Source organism: Lytechinus variegatus, chromosome 2, assembly GCF_018143015.1.
Source record: "Lytechinus variegatus isolate NC3 chromosome 2, Lvar_3.0, whole genome shotgun sequence".
NCBI lineage: Eukaryota > Metazoa > Echinodermata > Echinoidea > Temnopleuroida > Toxopneustidae > Lytechinus > Lytechinus variegatus.
In genome coordinates, this window is record NC_054741.1 from 22,273,666 (window position 1) to 22,299,577 (window position 25,912).

Below are 25,912 nucleotides of genomic sequence, written 5' to 3' on the forward strand. Positions count from 1 at the left end.
GAGCAGCCGATTTAAAAAAATTCTCAAACCAAGATGAATCATGTGTACAAGTGCATGTATTAGAACTAATAAACCCTGAAAACAACCATTATTGAGAATGAAAAGCTAAAACTACATGGCAAACCCCGATTTTATAAATAGGCGTCTTATAGACACCTAAATAGTACACATAAGTGTGTGGGATGAAATTAAGATGGTGTTTCCGGTCACTTTATATTTCAATTTTTGAAGCACTAAATAATTATTTTCGAACGCAATTCTTTCTGGGCTTCATTTTTGTAACATATCACAGACAAAGGTGACAAATGTGACCTTCTGTTCAAAGACCAGCTTTGCGTGAGATTTTCTGTGAATCTGAGTGAGATCACAGACGTTGTGTACAATATATTAAGGCTGTGATAGTTGCGTGAGACAGAGATTTGAGGGGATGAACAAGAGTCCAAAATGCTTGAGTCTCACGCATAATGCGTGAGACTTGCCCTGCTTCTAACTCAGATTTTTAAAAAGTCAAACCAATGCAATCACTTTAGGCCTAATACTCGCATTTCTACTAAATTGAAATTAGGCTCTATAATTGTCATCTAATATTCAAATGGAAGCTCTGTCTGTAGCCATTATGTAAATGTGCATTCACATTCACTGCATATCATTTTTATCAGGCCGTGGAAGCGGGGGGGGGGGGGGGCGGGAGTTGGGGCTGGTGGGCTTCAGCTGTGTACAAAAACGTAAAAATGACCAGATTGTGACTTTTTTATACTGTACGCGCACCCCGGTGGGGTCACTCAGCCGCAGAGGGGGACACGTATGCAAGTGACCCCCTATTGCAGTCAATTTCAAGGACATTTTGTGAAATTTACCCCCCTATTTTCAGGCAAAATAAGGACAAAATTGCGGGATTATGGTACCTTGAAACACCCCTAATTATAAGATTGTAAGGACACTTTTGCCCATTTCGCAAATTTACCCCTATTTACCGTATTTCAAGGACAGTTCATTTAACACCCTTTCCTCATTAGAGCTAATTGCAACACAGGCGTCAGAGTGCTCAGTCCTTAAAGATGACCAAGAGCCAAGTCATACTGATACAATAATCCAAAAAAACATTATTTTTCTTGAAAAATAAGAAAAGTAGAATTCTTTGTAAAAATAAATGTAGAGTTGTCCATGAAAGATACAGTGCATGATGCCCACGCCCCCTGCGGCTGGTGACTCGGCGACGGATTTTACTTCCCGTAATCGTTCTCCCCTTTTTCCTGACCCCTATTTCCATCAGATCGAGGACGGTGAGCACCCCTATTTTCACTACTTCGAGGAGTGTTCTGTCCGCGGACGTTCCGTGAAATTGACCCCTTTTCCCGCGATTTTGGTAACGGTCATGCGGTCCCCAAGTCATATTCCCGACCTTTCGTTTGAGGACGCGCACGCTAATTACAACGGTAGTTGATTTTGGAAGAGACTTTTTGGGCCCGTCGTAAAACTCTAGCCGGCAATGCAAATTGTGTGACATGAGATTTTTTTTTCGTTTCGCATCTGCGACGGAAACGTTCAATATGCGTTTCGTGTGCAAAATTCTGGTTGCTACTATGGTAACAGCGATATATCCGATTGAGGACGACTTTCCAAAGCCACATTTGACTCCTCCTAGAGCTCGAGAGGCCGCCCGGGGGCCCACTTCCATTGATTAGTGGATACCAAGAGCAACCACGCGTAAAAGGGGACAGAGTGGGAAGTACATTACGTATAGACCTATGTAGCGTTATAAGGGTGTCAAAACGATGTTTAAAATGCTGAAAAAGGGATACTGACATATCCAATACTTGTAGGGTGTCACAATCCAAATACTAATTAAGAGATGCATTTTCATAATATGAAAAAGACTTACTTCCATTGTTTAGGGTGCTTTTCGAAACTCCATTGTCACGCCTGGTATCCACTTATCAATGGAAGTGGTCCCCCCGGAATTTGAATCTAATCCCCATTTCTGGGGAAAGTAAAACATAATGCCCATTACATCGTGTGCTAGAGGCATATCGTTTGTGTAGAAGGCGTACACAATAGAACAAAGAAACCCGTTAGCTCAAACCCCATGGGCCCTATAGGGTCCGTGCTTGAACGTATTGTACATGTATATGCTGTGTACAGAAATGGTTTTGGCTAGAGAGATTGATCTGACCCATGAAATCAATTGCCAGTGATCCACCAATAATCCACATTAAATGCAATATCGATTCGATGGACTGTAATGATCTATATCGAATCCCACCATGGCCTAGCGCCCTTTGGCAAGGCGTCAATCCGCACTTTGCCACTCTCACCCAGGTGCTAATTGGGTACCGGTAGGAAACAACCGTCATTGTGGTTGGTTTAGCAAGTTTGCGCCTAACAGGCTGCTTGGAATGCTATGAATCCAGTGACCGGGTAATAATAATTGTAAAGCGCTTTGAACAGTCGTAGATTGATAAAGCGCTATATAAATGCCAATTATTATTATTATTATTATTATATCTAAGCGTTCATTCAGTAAGTTTTTCCTCATTCAATATGTACTCGATCTGTTTGAAAAACCACTTTCTTATCCATGTCATAATCTATTTTAGGTCCCGCATTTCGAATATCTCCAGCCATCAGTCATAATATACATGTATGTATAGTGCGGGTGTCGCGGAAAGGATTTTGCACACGAAAAGCAGATCTGTAGGGCCTGTAACCCCCCTTTAACACAAAGTTTAGCATTGATCGTACAGCAGTTTTCTACGTTTGATTCTATTGACTATAATGTACAATCAATCTTAAAAATCAAGTGTATGATTAAGCGTTAACTTTTGTGTAAGGGGACCCCAATATTAGCGTCGGTGAAGATTGCGAAAGGTATTGAGTGACCCCCAAACAGGCCCCCGAAGCTACCGCCATTTTGTTTAATCCATTAGAAGCTAAAATAAGCCCCCATTAATATTAATTTCGTACGATGCTCCATCGTCAACTGTGGTTTTGTACGTGTATTAGACAATACGCACATCAGCGCAATGACAAAGGTCAACTTGGAAAATTCATTAATGTATTCATTTTGATACGCGCTCGTGACGCGAAGGATTCAGCGAATCAAGCAAGCGCAAATCTGAGACGATACGTTGCGCTTTATAAAGTATCGATATCACAAGCGATATCACTTAAAAACAAAACAATGTTTTTATTGCGTCTTATAGGCCTATGCTAATTCTAAAAGGGAAGATGAAAAGAGTAGATCAAGTCGCGATTAGGTAAAAAGGTGGGGGGTGGGGGTGGGGGCAAATCATGGTTATTACCATGATTGTATTCATTATCACTGGTTGAGTATGAATACTGAAAAAAAATAACGTTTACCACTAAAAGAGCCATTTCTTGTTACAATTTTCTAGAAGTGAAAAAAAAAAATCTTCATGGATCCCCGTGCCTGCTTTCTTCTGGCGTCCGTTTCATAATGAATTACACTGAGCTATTTAAACATCGCTATTATTGTGATAACCGTGGGAACCTTGATTATGATTGGTATTCGTAGTTACCATACTTGTAACTCATGATGAAACGGGCCCCAGTTTATCATGTTCAATATGTTTCCTGTCTCCTTTATTCTCCAGCATTTCTTACTCTGTTTTTTTTCATTTAATCATTTTAACATGTTGTTTTGTGCCGCCTTTCTCCTACATATGAAGAGCTCACTTTTAAAAGGGGTTAGGTCCATTTTTAATCAAATTTGATTTTTATGTCTTAATTGATTTTTAGTAGCTCTATAAGATGATACCATATAGAAAAGTTGAAATTCCCATAAAAAGAGTGAACTAAAAAAAGAAAATTCACTTTTTTTCAAAAGGGAATAGGTCCATACATAATTTTTCTGAAAAATAATATCTTAAAAAAATATGAAGATAAGTAGATTTCTTTTATACCCAATTTTAAATTTCTAATGGTAGGGTATCATGAAAATTCATTTTCGCATAAGAATATTGCAATATGGGAGAATAAAAAAATGATTTTCTTGGAGTGGCCCTAGCCCCTTTTGCAACTTAACTTTTCATATATTTCCTTCTTATTTTCCCACTTGTTATCTGTCTCCTGGTTTCCAAAAATCTCGTCTTATTTCTCTTCCACCCCTTTTGTGCCTACTTCCAACATCAGCTCTCTCACCACTCCCTCTAAATTATCTCTTCATAATTATGTGCCCCTCCATTTTTTTCTCATCTCTTTTCGACCCACTTCTCATCACTCTTTCCCTCTCTCGATCTCATTTTGAATTTTGCCAATTCCAAATCCCTTTCATTTTAGCTCTGTACAAATACTATATGAACACAAATGAAAGACATGAAGGAATTCTCTGGTTAGTGGTGAATTTTATTAATTATCCAGAAAAAAATCACATTATCAGAGGATTAAGCTTTACCTTTTTCTTAAGCGTATGTTAATACTTTGAACCAAAAGAAATTTGTTTTTGTATGCGGGGGGGGGGGGGCACAATTCCCCCTACTTTTTGAAGCACTGAAAAGTGCCTTTTTATGCAAGAAAATGCCCCCTCACGAACGTGTACTGTGTCCCTTTCACCTGATGAGAACCTGTTTTAGGTAATACCAATTAGTGCTCTTCCTTATATGCAATTTTTACCCAAAAATGCCCCCCACGTGTTCTGTGCCCTTCCATCTGAGGGCCCGTTTCACGTGTTACAAAGTGCCCCCTCGCCTTCTTGAAAGTGCCCTTTCTTGAATCACTGCCCCCTTTTACCAAAGAAAAGTGCTCCTAAAGAACTTGTTCTGTGCCCCTTTCACCTGAGAAGGATCTGTTTTATGGTCACCATGACAAGTGCCCTTTGAAACAAGAAAACAATATTTTCATTTCTATAATATACTTCTGAAGGAAATCCTTTGTGCATTAAGTTTAATAATTCATGTGAGTGGAGTATATAAGCAGTTTCGTACAGCTGGAGGGGAGAGGGGCTTGAAGGACTCTTGCCCATAGGCGGCGGAAGCGGGACCTGTCCCCCCTAAATTTGAGGTGGGGACAGTCCCCCCTAAATTTTTTGTTGAGAATTTTTTTGTTTTGCTCATCAATTTTTGTGGTCTCTTAAGATTTAGGTGGATAAATTCAGGTGGACCCCCTAAATTTTTTGCCTTCCGCCGCCAATGCTCTGCCCCCCCCCCAGAATAAAAAAATCACGACTAAGAAAAAAAAAGAAAAAGGAAAGCAAAGGGTGAAATATATCATTTTGAATATTTTGTCAAAATCTATAACAAAATTGGATATTTGTTTTTAAAATGTCAAAATTTTGCTCGCTCGCAACTTTTTAAAAAATTTCACATAAAACAGCATTTTCCCTGTGCCCCCCCCCCACTTTCAACTTCAATCCGCCGCTCCTATTTGTATGTTTATAGCTTCTCTTTTTGCAACCAGTTTTAATAAAAATCAATAAGAAATTTCATACGTCATGAATTTGGGTTGTGATAATATTTTTTTTTTAAATTGGACTTGGAAAAAAAACCTTTTCCATCTTCATCACGTGGTTCCCAAGTCTTCAATGTTGACTTGTTGGATTTCTTGAATGAAAACATTTGTTACACCAGTCCTGCAGATTGAAAAAATAGAGAAAGAAAATCAATTAAATTGTCATGATTTATAACACATAAATGTTTTAAGAAAAGTGAGACTATGCATATATATGTTTCTTCAACACATAACATAGGAAATCTTACTTCTACTAATTATAAGCTTGTACTTCTATAAAGCATATCACTTAAACATGTTCTCCGCAGTTTACATACCACTCTCCATTCTAACTACATGTATACTTTGAAAAAATGTCAGAGATTTCTTGTAAATATCAATGTAAATTAACATATGTAAATTATATGAATTGTAAGAATTAAAGTTGATATGTTTTGTTGCACAGAATATTTTGATCTGTAATTAAAAACGACACTAACTATAATCTAAAAACAAAATTGAAATGGGTTTTTCAAAGGCAGGTCTATTTGTTGCCAAAAAAAAGTGAACAACCTCCATTATCAAAAATAATCACTAACTCACTCACTCACTCCTATAACTGCTGTAGTTTGTATTTCTCTTTGTGGTCCAGTCACTGTTCTATTAGGCCTACTTCACCAATTATTTATCATCATCAATCACCTCCATGGAAATTGTCAAACTGCATCATCCTATTAGACAAAATGTAAAACAAAAAAATCATAAATCTACAAATATGAAATATGAATATCACACTAAAGAATCAATAAAATGAATTTTATAAAATGTAACTCATGAAAAATAAATATTGCTCTGTTCATAAACAAATAGGAAATAAAAAGGCAATTTAATTACTAGTAGATCAAGGACATGACCTTGTTTTATAAATTTGCCCAAGGTACATAACTTTTGACATTGGTTCTACTTTAGACTCGAGAGCCTGTATATTTAAGAAGTGTATATTCAGTACAGATCCTACCTCTTTGTGACTCAGGTTATTTTTATTTAATGTAAACATGGTTAACATTCAATGCATGTTATGTATATGTAATTTTGAATGGGTTAGTTTAACTTTTATACCTGGATGAGAATCTGCGAAATGATGCATGCACTTATGATCATCATCTTGAACCATATAGGTAGACCTCTATACTGTTTTTCTTGTCCTTCAAACTCAACCTGTTTTTCTTGTTCTTCAAACTCAACCTGTTTGTGAAAGAAAAGAGAGTACAATAATAAGGAGTGATATTTTTCATGGCCGTATGTATAGGGGAGGGATTTGGGTAAGAGCTGAAATGTGAAAAACTTCATCAAAAAAAGAATTGCATGACATCCTTCAATTTTATTTTAGAAAATGCAAAAAACGGCCATAGGTAATATTGGTTACTTCTGGCCCTCACTTTCTGAATTTTAGGTTTCTCTAAATTTTTTCATATGTCAGCCCCCCCCCCCAATAAAAAGAAACATCTGCATCTTTTTATTTCCGAATCTTATTTCATTTGACTTTAACATAATTTCATCTCATGCACTAGGTCTAGATCTATTTGTAAGAAAGTATAGATCTAGTCCAAGACTCAGAGCTGTGCAACAGCATTCGCGTATCTAAATTACTCGTAGGTCTAGATCTAGATAGTAACGATGGACTCTCGATCTATCTAGACCTACAAAGTAAAGCTCTGCCTTGGTTCTAAACCGAGATCTAGGCCTATATGGATTTGATGTCTGACTCTGACTTTTATTCCAGGCTAAAAGTTTAAACTTCATTGCCATTATTGACCAAGATTAGATCTAGTCCTTGGTCCACTGACACTGACAGGCATAGGCCTACTCGTACACGTAAATGGAGTCGTTTAGGCCCAGACCTAGATCTAGGCCTAAATTACAGACCTAGATCATAAGCCCTGGGGGTAAGTGTCGCGGGTTGGGAAAGTATAATTTAGATGACTAGATTTGAATTAGGTTGGCCTAGAATTTCAAAGCATCGATGAATAAAAGTAAAGTACCGTAACGGCATAAGTCTAAAATAATAAGCAACACAAGATCCTCTGTTAACCAAGTTAGAAATTAGATCTAACGTTAGGCCTATCTAGATCTAGGTCCTAGATCTATTGATAATAAGACAAACATGCAGAGCTGCAGCATATTATTTCTTAGACAGGAATAACCGTCGTTTCTGGGGATTTATTCAACAATTTTTGACATTTTACTAGGTTCAGCGGAACAACCAAAATAGAGAGACTGAAGCTTTTGGTCTAGTTATTTCTAAGACAGAGTCTAACTATATTTATAAATAACAATAAGTTAAAATGGGTGGGGGCTTAATGCAGAAGCCAGATGCCTGAAGTTATGCAAAATAAATTTGATATCTGAAACTGAAAATTGACACAATAACAGGCAATATATCTTCATCCACACTCCACTTCACAGTTTATTCCTGACTGGGTCTCGATCTACTGAAGATAGATGCAGATCTCCCTCTAGATCTAACGTTACAGTGTACAAAAAGAAGCTTCATTCTTCTTGTTTTAATCAATCGTGGGTTGGTCCTTGTTAATTGGAGGTGAACCAAACCGGCCCGAATTTCTCTCGATGCCCCATCGGCTAGGAGCCCGTACAAAATACATGTGAATTGTGATTAAAACAGCGGCATAACCGCAACACTGCAAGCAACATACAGGCTGCACTGGGCGACGATGACAATCTAACTTCAATTTCAAAGCCCAAATTCTGCTCTCCTTTAACAGAAGAATGATAGCAAACTCTCTAATTTGGTAGAGAAATAACCTAAGATCACAAAATACAGTGTGAAATTTGTAAATAGTCCACTGAATTCATGTGGTTATATCAATTTATACGTACTCACCGGAGTGTTCGTAGGTCCATTTTGTGTGGAAAGAAAAGTTTCAGAATGAATAAATTAGATGACGTAATGAGGTCAAATGAATAATTAATTCTGTAACACGATACCACTAGTATCGATGACAAAGAATCGGGGAAATCGCGTATTAATGACGCTCTTAGCCAATTAAAAGGGTGGATTATGAATATATTTACGCTCATGAATGTCAATGGGGGCTTATTTTTGTCTTCAAATGATCGCGGTAGGCGGAGCCTAATCTGATTTGTTTTGTGTTGAACGCGCGCGCAGCTTTCGGTCTAGTAATATATTATAAGGTCTTTGCACCCAAAGACCTTATAATATATTACTAGACCGAAAGCTGCGCGCGCGTTCAGCACAAAACAAATGAGATGAGACTCCGCCTACCGCGATCATTTGAAGACAAAAATAAGCCCCCATTGACATTCATGAGCGTAAATATATTCATATTCCGGCCTTGTCATTGGCTAAGAGCGTCATTAATACGCGATTTCCCCGATTCTTTGTCATCGATACTAGTGGTATCGTGTTACAGAAGTAATTATTCATTTGACCTCACTACGTCATCTAATTTATTCATTCTGAAACTTTTCTTTCCACACAAAAATGGACCTACGAACACTCCGGTGAGTACGTATAAATTGATATAACCACATGAATTCAGTGGACTATTTACAAATTTCACACTGTATTTTGTGATCTTAGGTTATTTCTCTACCAAATTAGAGAGTTTACTATCATTTTTCTGTTAAAGGAAAGCAGAATTTGGTCTTTGAAATTGAAGTTAGATTGTCATCGTCGCCCAGTGCAGCCTGTATGTTGCTTGCAGTGTTGCGGTTATGCCGCTGTGTTAACCACATGTATTTTGTACGGGCTCCTAGCCGATTGGGCATCGAGAGAATTTCGGGCCGGTTTGGTTCACCTCCAATTAACAAGGACCAACCCACGATTGATTAAAGCAAGAAGAATGAAGCTTCTTTTTGTACACTGTAACGTTAGATCTAGAGGGAGATCTGCATCTATCTTCAGTAGATCGAAACCCAGTCAGGAATAAACTGTGAAGTGGAGTGTGGATGTAGATATATTGCCTGTCATTGTGTCAATCCTCACTTTCAGTTTCAGATATCAAATTTATTTTGCATAACTTCAGGCTTCTTCATTTAGCCCCCACCCATTTTAACTTATTGTTATTTATAAATAGGGTCTATAGTTAGACTCCTAGACCAAAAGCTTCAGTCTCTCTATTTTGGTTGTTCCGCTGAACTGTGTTGGCTCACTCACGAATAGTAAAAAAAATGTCAGAAATTGTTGAATAAATCCCCAGAAACGACGGTTATTCCTGTATACGAAATATATGCTGCCCTGCATGCATGTTTGTCTTATTATCAATAGGCTAGATCTAGGACCTAGATCTAGATAGGCCTAACGTTAGATCTAATTTCTAACTTGGTTAACAGAGGATCTAGGCCTAGTGTTACTGTTGCTTCTTATTAATATTGTAGAGCCTTATTTCCATAGATCAGAGAACTTTCATGTACAGGTTAGATTCATTTCAGTATACTATAGGTCAGAGAACTTTCTATAAACAAGTTGGAATGTGAGATGCAATTCAATACCTTTGCTCAGTGTTTGTAAATATCACTTCATTGTTTAGCCAGACATGGAGTTGACCTGGATTATGTGCTTCAGTTCATTGATTCTCTGTATGTTCGGTTACACACACATTGATGCACTATACACACCTCTTGCTGATTGGCTATTGATTTCTTTTATGTTGCATGCACTACTTCCTGATTGGTTATCTGATCTATCCTATGTTTCATGTGTTATAGAAAGAGTGTGTCCACCCAGAGGACACACTACCTTTTGATTGGTTGATGTTTATGTGAATTGGATGATATAGTTTTTGGAAAGGCAGCAGAAATAAAGTGCAGTGGGACATGTGCTCTCGGGGAGTTGGACCCTAGCTTTGAATAAAGAAAACTTCTCTGTGGAATTTATATACACCTGTGTAGTGAACCCTAACTATTCTAACTCCAGTAGCCACCCTACAATATTATTTTAGACTTAGATCTAGGCCTACGGTACTTCACTTTTATTCATCGATGCTTTCTAATTCTAGGCCAACCTAATTCAAATCGAGTCATCTAAATTATACTTTCCCAACCCGCGACACTTACCCCAGGCCCAGGGCTTATGATCTAGGTCTGTAATTTAGGCCTAGATCTAGGTCTGGGCCTAAACGACTCCATTTACATGTACGAGTATGCCTGTCAGTGTCAGTGGACCAAGGACTAGATCTAATCTTGGTCAATAATGGCAATGAAGTTTAAACTTTTAGCCAGGAATAAAAGACATCAAATCCATATAGGCCTAGATCTCAGTTTAGAACCAAAGCTTTACTTTCTAGGTCTAGATAGATCGAGAGTCCATCGTTACTATCTAGATCTAGACCTACGAGTAATTTAGATACGCGAATGCTGTTGCACAGCTCTGAGTCTTGGACTAGATCTATACTTTCTTACAAATAGATCTAGACCTAGTGCATGAGATGAAATTATGTTAAAGTCAAATGAAATAAGATTCGGAAATAAAAAGATGCAGATGTTTCTTTTTTTTGGGGGGAGGGGTACTGCGGCAGCCCGAACACGTGCGGCAGCCCGAACACGTACTGAAGACGTGTCGGGGTCCCCGGGCAAGGGGAGGGCAGACATTTGAAAATATTTAGAGAAACCTAAAATTCAGAAAGCGAGGGCCAGAAGTAACCAATATTACCTATGGCCGTTTTGTGCATTTTCTAAAATAAAATTGAAGGATGTCATGCAATTCTTTTTTTGATGAAGGTTTTCACATTTCATCTCTTACCCAAATCCCTCCCCTATACATACGGCCATGAAAAATATCACTTCTTATTATTGTACTCTCTTTTCTTTCACAAACAGGTTGAGTTTGAAGAAAAACAGGTTGAGTTTGAAGGACAAGAAAAACAGTATAGAGGTCTACCTATATGGTTCAAGATGATGATCATAAGTTCTCATCCAGGTATAAAAGTTAAACTAACCCATTCAAAATTACAGATACATTACATGCATTGAATGTTAACCATGTTTACATTAAATAAAAATAACCTGAGCCACAAAGAGGTAGGATCTGTACGGAACATACACTTCTTAAATATACAGGCTCTCGAGTCTAAAGTAGAACCAATGTCAAAAGTTATGTACTTTGGGCAAATTTATAAAATTAGGACATGTCCTTGATCTACTAGTAATTAAATTGCCTTTTTATTTCCTATTTGTTTATAAACAAAGCAATATTTATTTTTCATGAGTTATATTTTATAAAATTCATTTTATTCATTCTTTAGTGTGATATTCATATTTCATATTTGTAGATTTACAATTTTTTTTTGGTTTTACATTTTGTCTAATAGGATGATGCAATTTGACAATTTCCATGGAGGTGATTGATGATGATAAATAATTGGTGAAGTAGGCCTAATAGAACAGTGCCTGGACCACAGAGAGAAATACAAACTACAGCAGTTATATGAGTGAGTGAGTGAGTTAGTGATTATTTTTTATAATGGAGGTTGTTAACATTTTTTTGGCAACAAATAGACCTGCCTTTGAAAAACCCATTTCAATTTTGTTTCTAGATTATAGTTAGTGTCGTTTTTAATTACAGATCAAAATATTCTGTGCAACAAAACATATCAACTTTAATTCTGACTATTCATATAATTTACATATGTTAATTTATATATTCATATTTACAAGAAATCTCTGTCATTTTTTCGAAGAGTACATGTAGTTAGAATGGAGAGTGGTATGTAAACTGCAGAGAACATGTTTAAGTGATATGCTTTATAGAAGTACAACTTTATAATTAGAAGTAAGATTTCCAATGGTATGTGTTGAAGAAACATATATACCTATGCATAGTCTCACTTTTCTTAAAACATTTGTTTTATAAATCATGACAATTTAATTGATTTTCTTTCTCTATTTTTTTCAATCTGCAGGACTGGTGTAACAGATGTTTTCATTCAAGAAATCCAACTATTGAACATTGAAGACTTAGGAACCACGTGATGAAGATGGAAAAGGTTTTTTTTTTCCAAGTCCAATTAAAAAAAAAAAATTATCACAACCCAAATTCATGACATATGAAATTTCTTATTGATTTTCACTAAAATTGGTTGCAAAAAGAGAAGCTATAAACATACAAATAGGAGCAGCGGATTGAAGTTGCTTGAAAGTGGGGGGGGGGGGCACAGGGAAAATGCTGTTTTATGTGAAATTTTTAAAAAGTTGCGAGCAAGCAAAATTTGGACATTTTAAAAACAAATATCCAGTTTTGTGATAGATTTCGACAAAATATTCAAAATGATATATTTCACCCTTTGCTTTCCTTTTTCTTTTTTTCCCCTTGGTCGTGATTTTTTTTTTTTTGGGGGGAAGAGCATTGGCAGCGGAAGGCAAAAAATTTAGGGGGGTCCACCTGAATTTATCCACCTAAATCTTAGAAAGGGACCACAAAAATTTCCAGCAAAAAAAAAGGTTGTCAACCACAATTTTAAGGGGGGCACAACAATTTTAAGGGGGGGTCTACCTGAATTTAGGGGGGACGCAGGAAAAAAAATTGACGAGCAAAAAAAAAAGATTCTCAAATGTAGGAGGGGGGACTGTCCCCCACCTCAAATTTAGGGGGGACAGGTCCCCCTATCCCACCGCTTCCACTGCCTATGGGCAAGAGTCCTTCAAGCCCCCCCCCCTCCATCTGTATGAACCTGCTTATATACCCCACTCACATGAATTATTAAACCTAATGCACACAGGATTTCCTTCAGAAGTATATTATAGAATTGAAAATATTGTTTTCTTGTTTCAAAGGGCACTCGTCATGGTGGCCATAAAACAGATCCTTCTCAAGTGAAAGGGGCACAGAACAAATTCGTTAGAAGCGCTCTTCTTGGGTAAAAGGGGGCAGTGATTCAAGAAAGGGCACTTTCAAGAAGGCGAGGGGGCACTTTGTATTACATGAAACGGGCTCTCAGATGGAAGGGCACAGAACACGTGGGGGGCATTTTTGGGTGAAAAATTGCATATAAGGAAGAGCACTAATTGGTATTACCTAAAACAGGTTCTCATCAGGTGAAAGGGACACAGTACACGTTCGTGAGGGGGCATTTTCTTGCATAAAAAGGCACTTTTCAGTGCTTCAAAAAGTAGGGGGAATTGTGCCCCCCCCCCAGCATACAAAAACATATTTATTTTGGTTCAAACTATTAACATACGCTTAAGAAAAAGGTAAAGCTTAATCCTCTGATAATGTGATTTTTTTCTGGATAATTAATAAAATTCACCACTAACCAGAAAATTCCTTCATGTCTTTCATTTGTGTTCATATAGTATTTGTACCGAGCTAAAATGAAAGGGATTTGGAAGTGAGACGGAGATCGAGAGAGGGAAAGAGTGATGAGAAGTGGGTTTAAAAGAGATGAGAAAGAATTGGAGGGGCACATAATTATGAAGAGATAATTTAGAGGGGGTGGTGAGAGAGCTGGTGTTGGAAGTAGGAACAAAAGGGGTGGAAGAGAAATAAGACGAGATTTTTGGAAACCAGGAGACAGATAACAAGTGGGAAAATAAGAAGGAAATATATGAAAAGTTAAGTTGCAAAAGGGGCTAGGGCCACTCCAAGAAATTTTTTTTTTTTATTCTCCCATATTGCAATATTCTTATGAGAAAATGAATTTTCATAATACCCTACCATTAGAAATTCAAAATTGGGTATAAAAGAAATCTACTTATCTTCATATTTTTTTAAGATATTATTTTCCAGAAAAATTATGAATGGACCTAACCCCTTTTGAAAAAAGTGAATTTTCTTTTTTTAGTTCACTTTTTTATGGGAATTTCAACTTTTCTATGGTATCATCTTATAGAGCTACTAAGACATAAAAATCAACTTTAAAAATGGACCTAACCCCTTTTAAAAGTGAGCTCTTCATATGTAGGAGAAGGGCGGCACAAAAGAACATGAGTGGGAAAATGATTAAGGGAAAAAAAACAGAGTAAGAAATGCTGGAGAATAAAGGGGACAGGAAACATATTGAGCATGATAAACTGGGGCCCGTTTCATCATGAGTTACAAGTATGGTAACTACGAATACCAATCATAATCAAGGTTCCCCAGGACCAAAATCCAGTTAAAACCAATTAGAGCAAAACCAATTGAAACCAGTTGGCCAACTGGTTTCAATAGGGAAATTGGAACAACTGGTTCCAATTGAAAACCAGTTGCCAATTGGTTCCAGTTAAAACCAATTGGGCAACTGGAACCAGTTGGCAATTGGTTTCAATTGGTTTCCAATTGGTTCCAGTTGTTCCAATTTCCCTATTGAAACCAGTTGAATCCAATTGGAGGTAACTGGTTTCAATTGGTTCCAGTTGAAAACAATTGGAGGCAACTGGTTTCAACTGGAACCAGTTGAAACCAATTGATTTCCAACTGGATCCAATTGGAACTTCCAGTTGGAATGAACTTAATTAGTTACAAATTAATTAACACTTGCACTAACTATTGCTCATGTCAACACAGAAGCAGTGTTATGCCTGTACATACCAATGTAAAGGGCATTGATAAAATACAGACTTTCATATGTACATATTTATATGGAAGATCTTCAAATATATGTATTTTTATTTGATGCAATTTGGTAACAGTTAGTGGTGTACTAATTATCTTTTAATCTATTCTAATTATAATCTATAACATTTATGAACATGGTTTTCACTGCTAAGTATTCCAAACATTTATCTTAAAAAAGTGTGGTACTTCAAATTAACAAAAATCAACAGATATATTGTAAATTATGATGAATCTCATAAAAACATTAATTTGTGCACACTGGCAGAAAATATGCAAATTAACTGGTTTCAATTGGATCCAGTTGGGTAACTGGAAAATTTCCAATTGGAAACCAATTGGAAATCATTTCCAGTTACCCAACTGGATCCAGTTAGGATTTCCAGTTACCCAACTGGTTCCAGTTAGGAGAAGTTCCAGTTGCCCAACTGGTTCCAGTTAACTGGTTCCAGTTAGAAATTCCAGTTGCCCAACTGGTTCCAGTTAGGATTTCCAGTTGCCCAACTGGTTCCAGTTAGGATTTCCAGTTACCCAACTGGTTCCAGTTAGGATTTCCAGTTGCCCAACTGGTTCCAGTTAGGATTTCCAGTTGCCCAACTGGTTCCAGTTAGGATTTCCAGTTACCCAACTGGTTCCAGTTAGGATTTCCAGTTGCCCAACTGGTTCCAGTTAGGATTTCCAGTTGCCCAACTGGTTCCAGTTAGGATTTCCAGTTGCCCAACTGGTTCCAGTTAGGATTTCCAGTTACCCAACTGGTTCCAGTTAGGATTTCCAGTTGCCCAACTGGTTCCAGTTAGGATTTCCAGTTGTCCAACTGGTTCCAGTTAGGATTTCCAGTTACCCAACTGGTTCCAGTAAGGATTTCCAGTTGCCCAACTGGTTTCAACTGGAAATTGTTAAATTCCAGTTAAAACCAATTGAAACCAGTTGAAACCAATTGAAACCAATTGAAACCAGTTGGAAATCCAACTGGTTTCAATTGGATTTTGGTCCTGGGTCCCACGGTTATCACAATAATAGCGATGTTTAAATAGCTCAGTGTAATTCATTATGAAACGGACGCCAGAAGAAAGCAGGCACGGGGATCCATGAAGATTTTTTTTTACTTCTCCAAATTAAATTTGTAACAAGAAATTACTCTTTTAGTGGTGAAAGTTATTTTTTCAGTATTCATACTCAACCAGTGAAAATGAATACCATCATTGTAATAACCATGATTTGCCCCCACCCCACCTCCACCTTTTTACCTAATCGCGACTTGATCTACTCTTCATCTTCCCTTTTAGAATTAGCATAGGCCTATAAGACGCAATACAAACATTGTTTTGTTTTTAAGTGATATCGCTTGTGATATCGATACTTTATAAAGCGCAACGTATCGTCTCAGATTTGCGCTTGCTCGATTCGCTGAATCCTTCGCGTCACGAGCGCGTAACAAAATGAATACATTAATAAATTTGCCAAGTTGACAACCATTTAATTATCTGCAATGGATACTTTCCGTGTGATGTTGATGCCAATAGTATTTCTGAGTATCATCATATGCTCTCTACCATATCCCACATCGAAACAACTCATAAAGAGGCCTTGATTATACTTGGTGGAGATCTGAATGCTGATCTGACAAATGCATCGTGCAAGAAACCTACAAAACGTATTCTAAAGGAATTTCTGATTAGTGAGAACATGATTAACTTGTCATCTCTCCAAAATAAAAAGGAGCTGTACACCTTCCAATCAGATGATGGTTTACGACATTCATACATTGATGACTTTATAATACCTGCAAAACTAGAAAACTGCTTCTCTGACCTTCTTATTGAGCATGATGATCCTCTAAACACCTCTGACCACACACCGGTTAAAGTGACATTTTCACTACCACTTTTAGCCAATTATCAAGTAGATCATGATATACCTGATCGCATTACTGGAGGATCTGGAAAGTCTATACTTCGTCCTAAGATATTTTGGCATCAGTGCAGTGCAGACCAGCGGCACCATCTCTATACTCTTCCTATGGAACAAATATCAAAGAAACTTTTCTATAATCTTCCTACAATGTGTTTGGATCCGACTAAAATTGACTTGTTGCTTGATCAACTTAGCAAAGAAATGCTAAAGGTATCACTAACTCTACCACACTCAAAGGGCCGTCAGAGAAGAAAAAGGAAAGGGAAAAGAGAGTGGACAAAAAAGGTAGAGGCATGTTATAAACAATCTCAACATTATTGGCGTCTCTGGAGGGCCAGCGGGAAACCAAAAGGCAAGGACCCTCTCTGGATCAAGCATATATATACCAAACGTCTTTTTAGAAGTAGCATCAGGCAAGCACGGAGGATGTGTCACAATAATCTCCTTTCAGAAATTGAGGATGCTAAAGGTAGCAATGACAAACTCTTCTATAGGCTTGTCAAACGCACCAAAGGATCTCGGTCTACCGACACACTGTCTTATAGGGGTACAACGTATGAAGGAGAGGCAGTTTTAGATGGCTTCAACACATATTTCTCAGATCTTGCTAAACCGGATTATATAAATGCCTCTTCTCCGCCTGAAATAGATGAAGCCTTCCCCACTCGCCCGTTCCAGGACAATCTGAATCAACCACTTCAACCCTCTACTTCAAAAGATCTAGATGAAGCTCTTAACTCTCTCAAGAAACAAAAAGCTGCAGGACCTGATAATATATCTCCTGAGCATCTTATATATCTTGGCCCAATAGCTCGGAAATTACTCCTCGCCCTCTTCAATCGATGTATATCCCTAAAGTATATTCCTGAACCTTTGAAGTCCGGCCTTATAGTCCCAGTTCACAAAGGAAAAGGAAAAGATGTTAAAGATCCTTCAAACTACCGAGGCATAACAGTTTCTTCAACAATTGGTAAAGTTTTGGAAATGCTCATCAAATCTCAACTAGAAATTCCACTTGCAATAAATGATGTCCCAGACCAGTTACAATTTGGATTCCAGAAAGGCAAATCTTGCCTCCTTACTGCATCCTCACTGGAATTAATAATCCAACTGAACTCTGCCAAGAAATGCACAACATATCTTGCTCTTCTTGATGCACAGAAAGCATTTGACATCGTTTGGCATAAAGGCCTATTTTCTAAGCTTCAAAACCTAGGCCTCCATGAATCTCTGTTATCTACACTGGAAGAATTCTACAATGGTAGTACCAGTAGAGTCATGTGGGAAGGAAAAGTCAGCTCTCCTTTTCAAATCCTTCAAGGTGTAAAACAGGGAAGTGTGCTCTCTCCCACCTTATATACAGTCTTCATCGACGGCCTGATCAAATCACTAAGGAATGCTCGTCTAGGATGCTCTATTAACGGTTGCTACATGGGAGTGATAGTACTAGCAGATGATGTTGCTCTTATCAGTACATGCCCTCGTGAACTCCAATCAATGCTGGACCTCACCTTCAATTATTCCTGTGCCTGGAGATATAAAATTAATCCACAAAAAAGTGCCGTAGTAGTAATAAACAAAAAAACATCAACCAGTGTAAGTTCAATCGAGTGGAAAATGGGAGGAATGACGATCAAGGAAAGCAGAGAGCACCCACACCTTGGCATAATAAAAAGCAATTGTAATATTGATCACACCAGCGAAATCATATCAAAGGGATATAACACCTTCTTCTCGCTTACTGGAACAAAGCAAGGAACTCTACGCCTGCTGCCACCAATATGTACTCATCTTTGGAAAATGTTCTGTATACCAAGAATGCTGTATGGGATTCAGATTATCCAACTTACCAACTACATGCTGTCCCGTCTGAACAAGGCTCAATCTTTTCTTTTTAAAAGAGTGCTTGGTTTGCCAAGGAGTGCGGCTGACGAAATTGTTTATTTATTGCTAGATATCCTTCCAATGGATAAGCGAATCGACTATGAAATTCTTCTCTTACTTGGGCAATATGCAAGCCTTTCAGACGAGCGCACTGAAAGAAGAATCCTATTGAATGGTATAGCAAACAATACACCATTGGTAAGACGCTGGATAAAAATTCTCAATAGTTATGAGCTTCCAAGTCTCACTAACATCCTTAGAGAGCGCATTCCATATAAAGTATGGAAGAAGCTAGCAATGGGAAAAATTTATAAACAACACTATGCAGCCCTTGAAATTGCAGTTGCTAAAAAATCTTCTCTAAGTCTATGGTCGGGCATGACCCAACGTAATAAAAAGAATTATTACCCAAAGCAAGTCTCCAGCCCTCTCTTGAGGGAAGCTATATCCATCAGAGCTCAATTATCCTGCAGTACATACCCAACGAATAGAAGATTATTCTCTCTGAATCAAAGTACCACAACGTCCTGCAAGTTCTGCCACTCCGAACTGGAAAGCGTTGTACATTTTGTTGGAGAATGCCCAGCGTTTAGCACACACAGGAAAACACTTCTACACTTAATAAAAGAAGACGAGGAACTGCAGTATTTTTCTGTGTATTTCAATGATCAAGAACCACAACAATTTACCACTTCCGTCCTGTTTCTACCTGACGTCGAATTAGCAGATTCCTCCAGAAACGACCTTAACCTACTTGTCTTAAATTTCTTGCATAAGATTCACCTCTCTCGATCTACCTTACTCTCACGTCAAAATATGTAACGCTACCATTAATGCAGTATCAAACTGCGGATCTCCGATACAGCGGAGGAAGGATACAGAAGAAGAAGAAGACCTTTGTCATTGCGCTGGTGTGCGTATTGTCTAATACACGTACAAAACCACAGTTGACGATGGAGCATCGTACGAAATTAATATTAATGGGGCTTATTTTAGCTTCTAATGGATTAAACAAAATGGCGGTAGCTTCGGGGGCTGGTGACCCCACCGGACGCGCACTCGATCGTATATGGTATTTCGTGACTAGCACGCGCTGGCCCATTAAAAATATAGGTCGGGTCGCATATCGGACGGGACTAGACGTCTGGAGTAGACCCCCCCCCCCCTCTCTCTCTTAGGTGATCCCTCCACTGTTCTGGAGATTCTAAGATTCAAATAGAACAATTCCCAGTCAGGTAAATCATAGGTTCAGCAACAGGTTGGAACGGTAGCCATGCATTTTATGTAGAAAAAAGAGAGATTTAAGGAGCAGACAGTTATTGACTTCGGATGGGAGACCAGGTTGATGGGTTAATAAGGTAGCACAGGTGAATTGGTGTGGGTCATCAGCAGTATACACGTCTAGATAAAGTGGGAAGTCAGTGAGACACTCCTTTACTCTGAGTATGAAGTCTTGGCGGAGGTGGTCAAGAGCGGAGCAAGATCCAACAAAATGTTCAACTGTCTCATCATATGAGTCGCAAAGGGGGCAGGTACGAGTGGAGGACTTTCCCAGTGTGTGGAGGCGACAGTGAGTGAGATATGTGGATGAGAGTAGCTGGGCTCTCACAATGAGTGCGAAACGGATTACAGGAGAATGTGAGGACTTCGGATAAAGGAGATTAACTGAGGGTGGTATGTGATCAATCCAGAACTTGAGAGTTGACTTCACACGGATGCCCTGGGCAACGAGATCATTGACGGCAGTGTAGATCTTGTACTTGATCAATTTCTTAAAGGTGGAGTAAGGAAGTGGTTTCAGGATAGTACTGTGAAGATCAGGGAGGTCATACTTTCTCAACGTATCCTGGATGACTTGGATAGTTGGAGTCCATGCTCCGAGAGCTGCCAGAAATGTCCGGTATTCGAAGCGGTTGTGGTCCAGATTGGAGAGTTGGCCGAAAAGGAGCAATCTATCGAGATCTATCTGGATGGAGAGAGGCAAGAGGTTGGTGAGAAGATATACAATCTCGTCCGCCGCTGTTATTGGGACTCCAAGAACCCTCTTAAATAGATGCAATTGGGCTTTGTCGAGTTTCTGTAGCATGGATTTAGTGAGTTTAATAATAGGAGCGCCATGCAACATCCTAGGAATGCAGAAAGTTCGCCAAAGGTGTGCAATCAGCAAGGGGGAGAGACCGCCAGTATATGCACCAGAGCCAGATGGGTTATGGTTGAGGGAATAGAATGCACGAAGGCCAGTTCCGATGATGCCGTCAGTAGGATCAGACCGAGAACCGGATTTTGGAATTCCAAGGTGAGGATGACTGGTTTTTGCATCAACAGTACTTCCGTTGACTGTCCAGGAAGATTTTGTGGGATGCTTAGCATTGTTGAAGACAATCACTGCACTTTTGGAAGGATTGATTTTGTAATGCCAGAACTCCGCATAGCTGAATGTGGCATCAAGCATCAGCTGAAGCTCATCTGGGGAGTTGGCTATCAGTGCGACGTCATCAGCAAGAACAACAACGCCAGAGAACCGGCCGTCTATTGAGCTGCCGAGGTTCTTGTCTCGCAGCTCCTTGATCAGTCCATCAACAAACGCTGTGTAGAGTAGGGGAGACAGAACCCCCCCTTGACGTACGCCTTGGGTGATGGGGATTGGGTTACTGGCTGCACCCTTCCAGAAGACCTTGCTTTCAATCCCATGGTACATAGATTCCAACATTTCCTGAATACTGGTGTCTAGATGAGAGGACTTTAGCTTCTCAAAGAGCCCCCTATGCCACACGGTATCGAAGGCCTTCTCAGCATCTAAGAGAGCAAGATATGTTGGGAGTTTTTGCACAGTGTTTAGTTCGATGATCAACTCAAGTGACATTGATGTGAGAGCACATGAAAATCCCTTTCTGAAGCCAAACTGGAGTTCATCGGGGGTGTCACTGATGTAGAGCTGACGGATCATGTGTGGTTTAAGGCAGTGTTCTAGAAGTTTGCAAAGGACGGATGTGAGAGTAATGCCTCTGTAATTCCTTGGGTCATGTGGATCCTTCCCTTTGCCCTTGTGAAGAGGGAGAATAAGGCCTTGCTTAAAGATTTTTGGGCAGTAGGCCTGATGTAGGAAGGTGTTGAACAGGGCAAGAAGAAGACGGCGAGCTGTGTCACCCAGATGTTTCAGATGTTCAGGGGAGACATTGTCCTCCCCAGCAGCCTTGCCCAACTTCAGGTGCTTGATAGCCTCATCCAGGTCTTGTGATGTGAGTTGAATGCTATGCCCTATCTCAGGAGCAGAGGAGTCATCTTGGGGTAAGGAGACTACCGGCGAATGATCTTGAGCGGAGTTTATGTGGGAGGCATTCGAACCACCAGAGGAAAGGGCAGTGAAATAATGTTGCCAACCGAGAAGCATTTCATCACCCTTGTAAACGTGGTCACCATAGGAGAGATGGTCAACTTCACAGTGCAAAGAGTCCGAACTCCGGTTCATTTTGACAAGGCGATAAAATAGCTTGTTGTTTGACGCAGAGGCAGATTCAATTTCAGAGAGAAGCTTGTTCCTCAACTGCGCCCTGGATTGTCTAAGACGCTTTCTGAAGGACTTCTTTGCATTGATGTGGTCAACATTGGCTTGAGCCTTGTTGGTGGTTTCAGTCAAAAGCCAGGTCTTCCGGACTCCTTAGCCAGCTTATAGGCCTGGCTAACCTCAGCATTCCATTCTGCCTTCCCTTTCTTCTTCCCATTTGGGAAAGTGTGCGGTAGATTCGCAGAGTACGAGACCATGAAACCAGAAAGTGAAGACAGTAGATTCTCAGCCTCTGAGAGAGGGATATGATCTATGTTACTAATACTGCAGAAGAGATTCGAAGATATCTTCTCCAATGGGGTTGTGTACAGTTCTTCGATAGTAGCCTGGTCCACGTCCTGCCATTTAACTTTAAGACGTTGGATCGAAGAGGGAGTATAGGAGTGTGAAGTGCAACCATCAGAGTGGCTGACTCCATACGAGCGGAATGCAGTGATCAGAAGATGGTCAGAGGTATTGGTTGGATCATCTTTCACGGTTGAGACGTTGCTAAAAAGATGTTTATCTCTGGAAGGGGCAAGGATAGTATCAATGCACGACTTGTGTCTCCATCGTCGGATTGAAAAGTGTAGGTGTCTTGACTAAAATGACTAGAGGTGAGACAACAGAGGTTCTCTCGAGACAGGAATTCCTGGAGGATAGTCAGCGTCTTCTTGGTGTTTGGGTGAATTACATCCACGTTGATGTCTCCCACAATGATGACTGAAGTGTTCTTAGTACTCTCAAGAAGGTATGAAAGGTGAGAGAGGCAGGAGTGGTATTCATTTTGGTCTGCGTTGGACACTCCACATGGTAAGTAGCAACTCACAATGGTGAAGGTTTCTGCGGATTCCTTAACCTTCAGGTGAGCAGCAAGTAATCTAGGCGACGGGCACTTGATTTCCCAGCAGTCCGTGACCAGAGATTTCCTGATAAAAATGGCTAGACCACCTTTCCCACGTTGGGTGCGGAGATCAAGTGGACCATTGATTCTCCGCATAAGTAGTTCGGGTCATGCGCGCGCGCGTATAGATCGCAGCATATTATAGGCCTAGCCTAGTATAGCAGCAAATACCGACGTGACATCGACGCCATGGCATGCTAGCCAGCCTGATGCTGACTGTACTGAGTCTAGATAACCAGCGCTGGCATTGACTTTGTCTTTTATAATGTCTTCGGTCTTTCAATTTAAAGCAAGGCCCTACATGTATTACTACTAGGCCTATGCCCTATGCATAGATTGATCTGACTGTGTCTGATCACCTCTCCGCAGCCTGAGATTGAGTTGAGAACTGAGGCTGATCGAATCTGAAATTAATAGGGCTAGGGCCTAGGCCTAGACTAATACCGGTATGAGAACGGTACCGGAGGTACGGTACGGCAAGACAATCGACATGCATGATTCATGGCATGGTCAACGTTACTCACTCGACGTTAGACAGTTGAGTTGCTAAACCGAGGCGAGAGATCGAGTATGAGCTTCGCCTTCGACATCGTCTTCATATCATTTGTTACTGCCATCCTGTTTAGGAATGCCAGACCAGCAGGTGAGACCATGATTCTGTAGGGCCTAAGTGTAACAAAATTAGGAATCTAGGCCTAGACCTAGATCTATTTCTAGTTCTAGCCCTAGGCTAACCCAGGCCAAGCAAGGAGCTCCCTGGGTTACCCTACCTCGGGCGAAGTTTGTGCAGGCTCCAATTCACAAGGGCCTAGGCCTACCGCTACACTACGCTCCACCTACCCGAATTTCGAGACTGTGTAGGTAGATCTAGGCCTAGCCTAGGTGGAGCGTAGACCGTACTACCGTAGTGCGGTACGGTACCGGAAGTGGAGTGGAGCCTGCACGAACTTCGCACTTAGGCCTACCATGGCATGGTTACTTGCCCCGGGGACCCCGACACGTCTTCAGACAGTACGTGTTGGCTGAAATGAAAAGTTCTGTCGCGATACCTCACAGATGCCAAGTTCAAAGACCAGCTATGCGTGAGATTTTCTGTGAATCTGAGTGAGATCACAGACATTGTGTACCGGTACAATGTATTTGGGGATCGATAGGCTGTGATTGCGTGAGACAGAGATTTGAAGGGATGAACAAGAGTCCAAAATGTTTGAGTCTCACGCATAATGCGTGAGACTTGGTAGCTCTGATACCTCTCCTTTCAAAATTAAAAACAAAATGGCCAGTTGAGACCGAGGCTATACTTAGGCCTAGCCCTAGGCTAGAGATTCTATATTTTGTTTTTTTTGAGGTACCAGTCTGTGCCTCGTTGTCAGGATTTGCGTGTCACGATAGACCTTCAATCCATTACAGCGGCAGCCCGAACACTGTGTACTGTCTGAAGATGTGTCAAGGTCCCCGGAGCAAGTCTAGATTCTAAATCTAACTTAGATCTGTTAATGTTAGAACTACCTCAGTCGGGCGAGGGTTCGTATAGTCTACCTTAGGTTTAGGTAGATCTAGATCTATAGCCTTAGCCCAGGGCTAGGCCTGGGCTTTATTATAGCCTAGCCCTAGCCTAGGTTCCACTACATCACTAGATTCTAACGTTACTGCTACCCTATTATTAGCCTATATCATATGCTCCACCTAGAGCTGAGGGTAGCGGTAATGTAGTGGAGCCTAGATCTATACGAACCCTCACCTAAGGCTAAGCCAAGCCAGGCACGTTAGAACCGGCTATGACTAAATTTTTAGTACTCTAAGTCTCTAGACCTAGTGACTAGTCTAGATCTAACTTAGACTCTAAACTAGGCATTAGTACTAGGTACCGGTAGACTCTAGGTCTAAGTAGACTATCTAGATCTAACAACTGTTAGACCTAGATCTAACTTTTTAGTTGGATCTGGCCTAAGTCTAACTTTATTTTATAGATCTTAGCCCAGTCTAGATCTATACTTATAGTGTCTAGGCCTAGAATGGATCCGTGACAGCCTGCGAGATCGAAGGCCTGCGAGACTGAGGGCCCGCTAGACCTAATTAAGGCCCACGATACTGACTTTTTTCCCCATCATCGGGTGCCATTTTGTTTAAGATTACAAAAAGTGCTTACTGCTTAGATTTAGAATGTCCTATTTCAGGTTAAAATCAACAAAAGAACTTGGCTTTCAGTTTGTGCTCATTTACTTCATTGGTCCAATAGCAAAAATTTTGTCCCATAATGGTCCCTTTTCTGGTCAATTTATCAAAAATTTAGAGTGAAAAACGCAGTTTGATAATGATTCTAAAAATTGCCGAGAATGTTTGATTTCAGGTTTGAATTTCCAAAAATTTGAGCTCACACCTCATGCTTGCACAATTTATGGGATTTATGACATGTATGAATAAAGGAAAGATGTACTTTAAAAACTTCAGTTTTTAGCTAGGATTACCCCCTAAAAAACCCTGACAATTAAAATTCAGCTTTTAGCAGCCAATTGCGGGAAATGTGAGTCAAAATATCTTTAGGCCCCCCATTGGCAAAAGCTGGATCCACCCCATAGGCGGATCCAGCTTTTGGCGAAAGGGGGGGGGGGTGCACTGCCGAGCGGCGCACATTTTTTCACTTCACCGG

The 25,912-nt window shown here is 39.9% G+C and overlaps 1 protein-coding gene and 1 long non-coding RNA gene across 2 annotated transcripts in view; one reads left to right on the plus strand and one right to left on the minus strand.

Annotated features, from left to right (window-relative positions):
* Positions 1-5,552: 5,552 nt before the first annotated feature.
* Positions 5,553-6,574, minus strand: LOC121409410. Its single transcript, XR_005969144.1, has 3 exons — positions 6,565-6,574; positions 6,057-6,176; positions 5,553-5,587 (listed from the first exon to the last, which is right to left on the minus strand). It is a non-coding gene; the product is annotated as an uncharacterized LOC121409410 (long non-coding RNA).
* A 17,258-nt stretch (positions 6,575-23,832) lies between these two features.
* Positions 23,833-25,912, plus strand: part of LOC121409691 (sperm receptor for egg jelly-like) — a 36,804-nt gene continuing 34,724 nt past the window's right edge. Inside the window, exon 1 of the mRNA XM_041601599.1 lies at positions 23,833-23,905. Within this exon, the coding sequence (XP_041457533.1) occupies positions 23,833-23,905 (73 nt within the window). The remainder of the gene's footprint in view (positions 23,906-25,912) is intronic.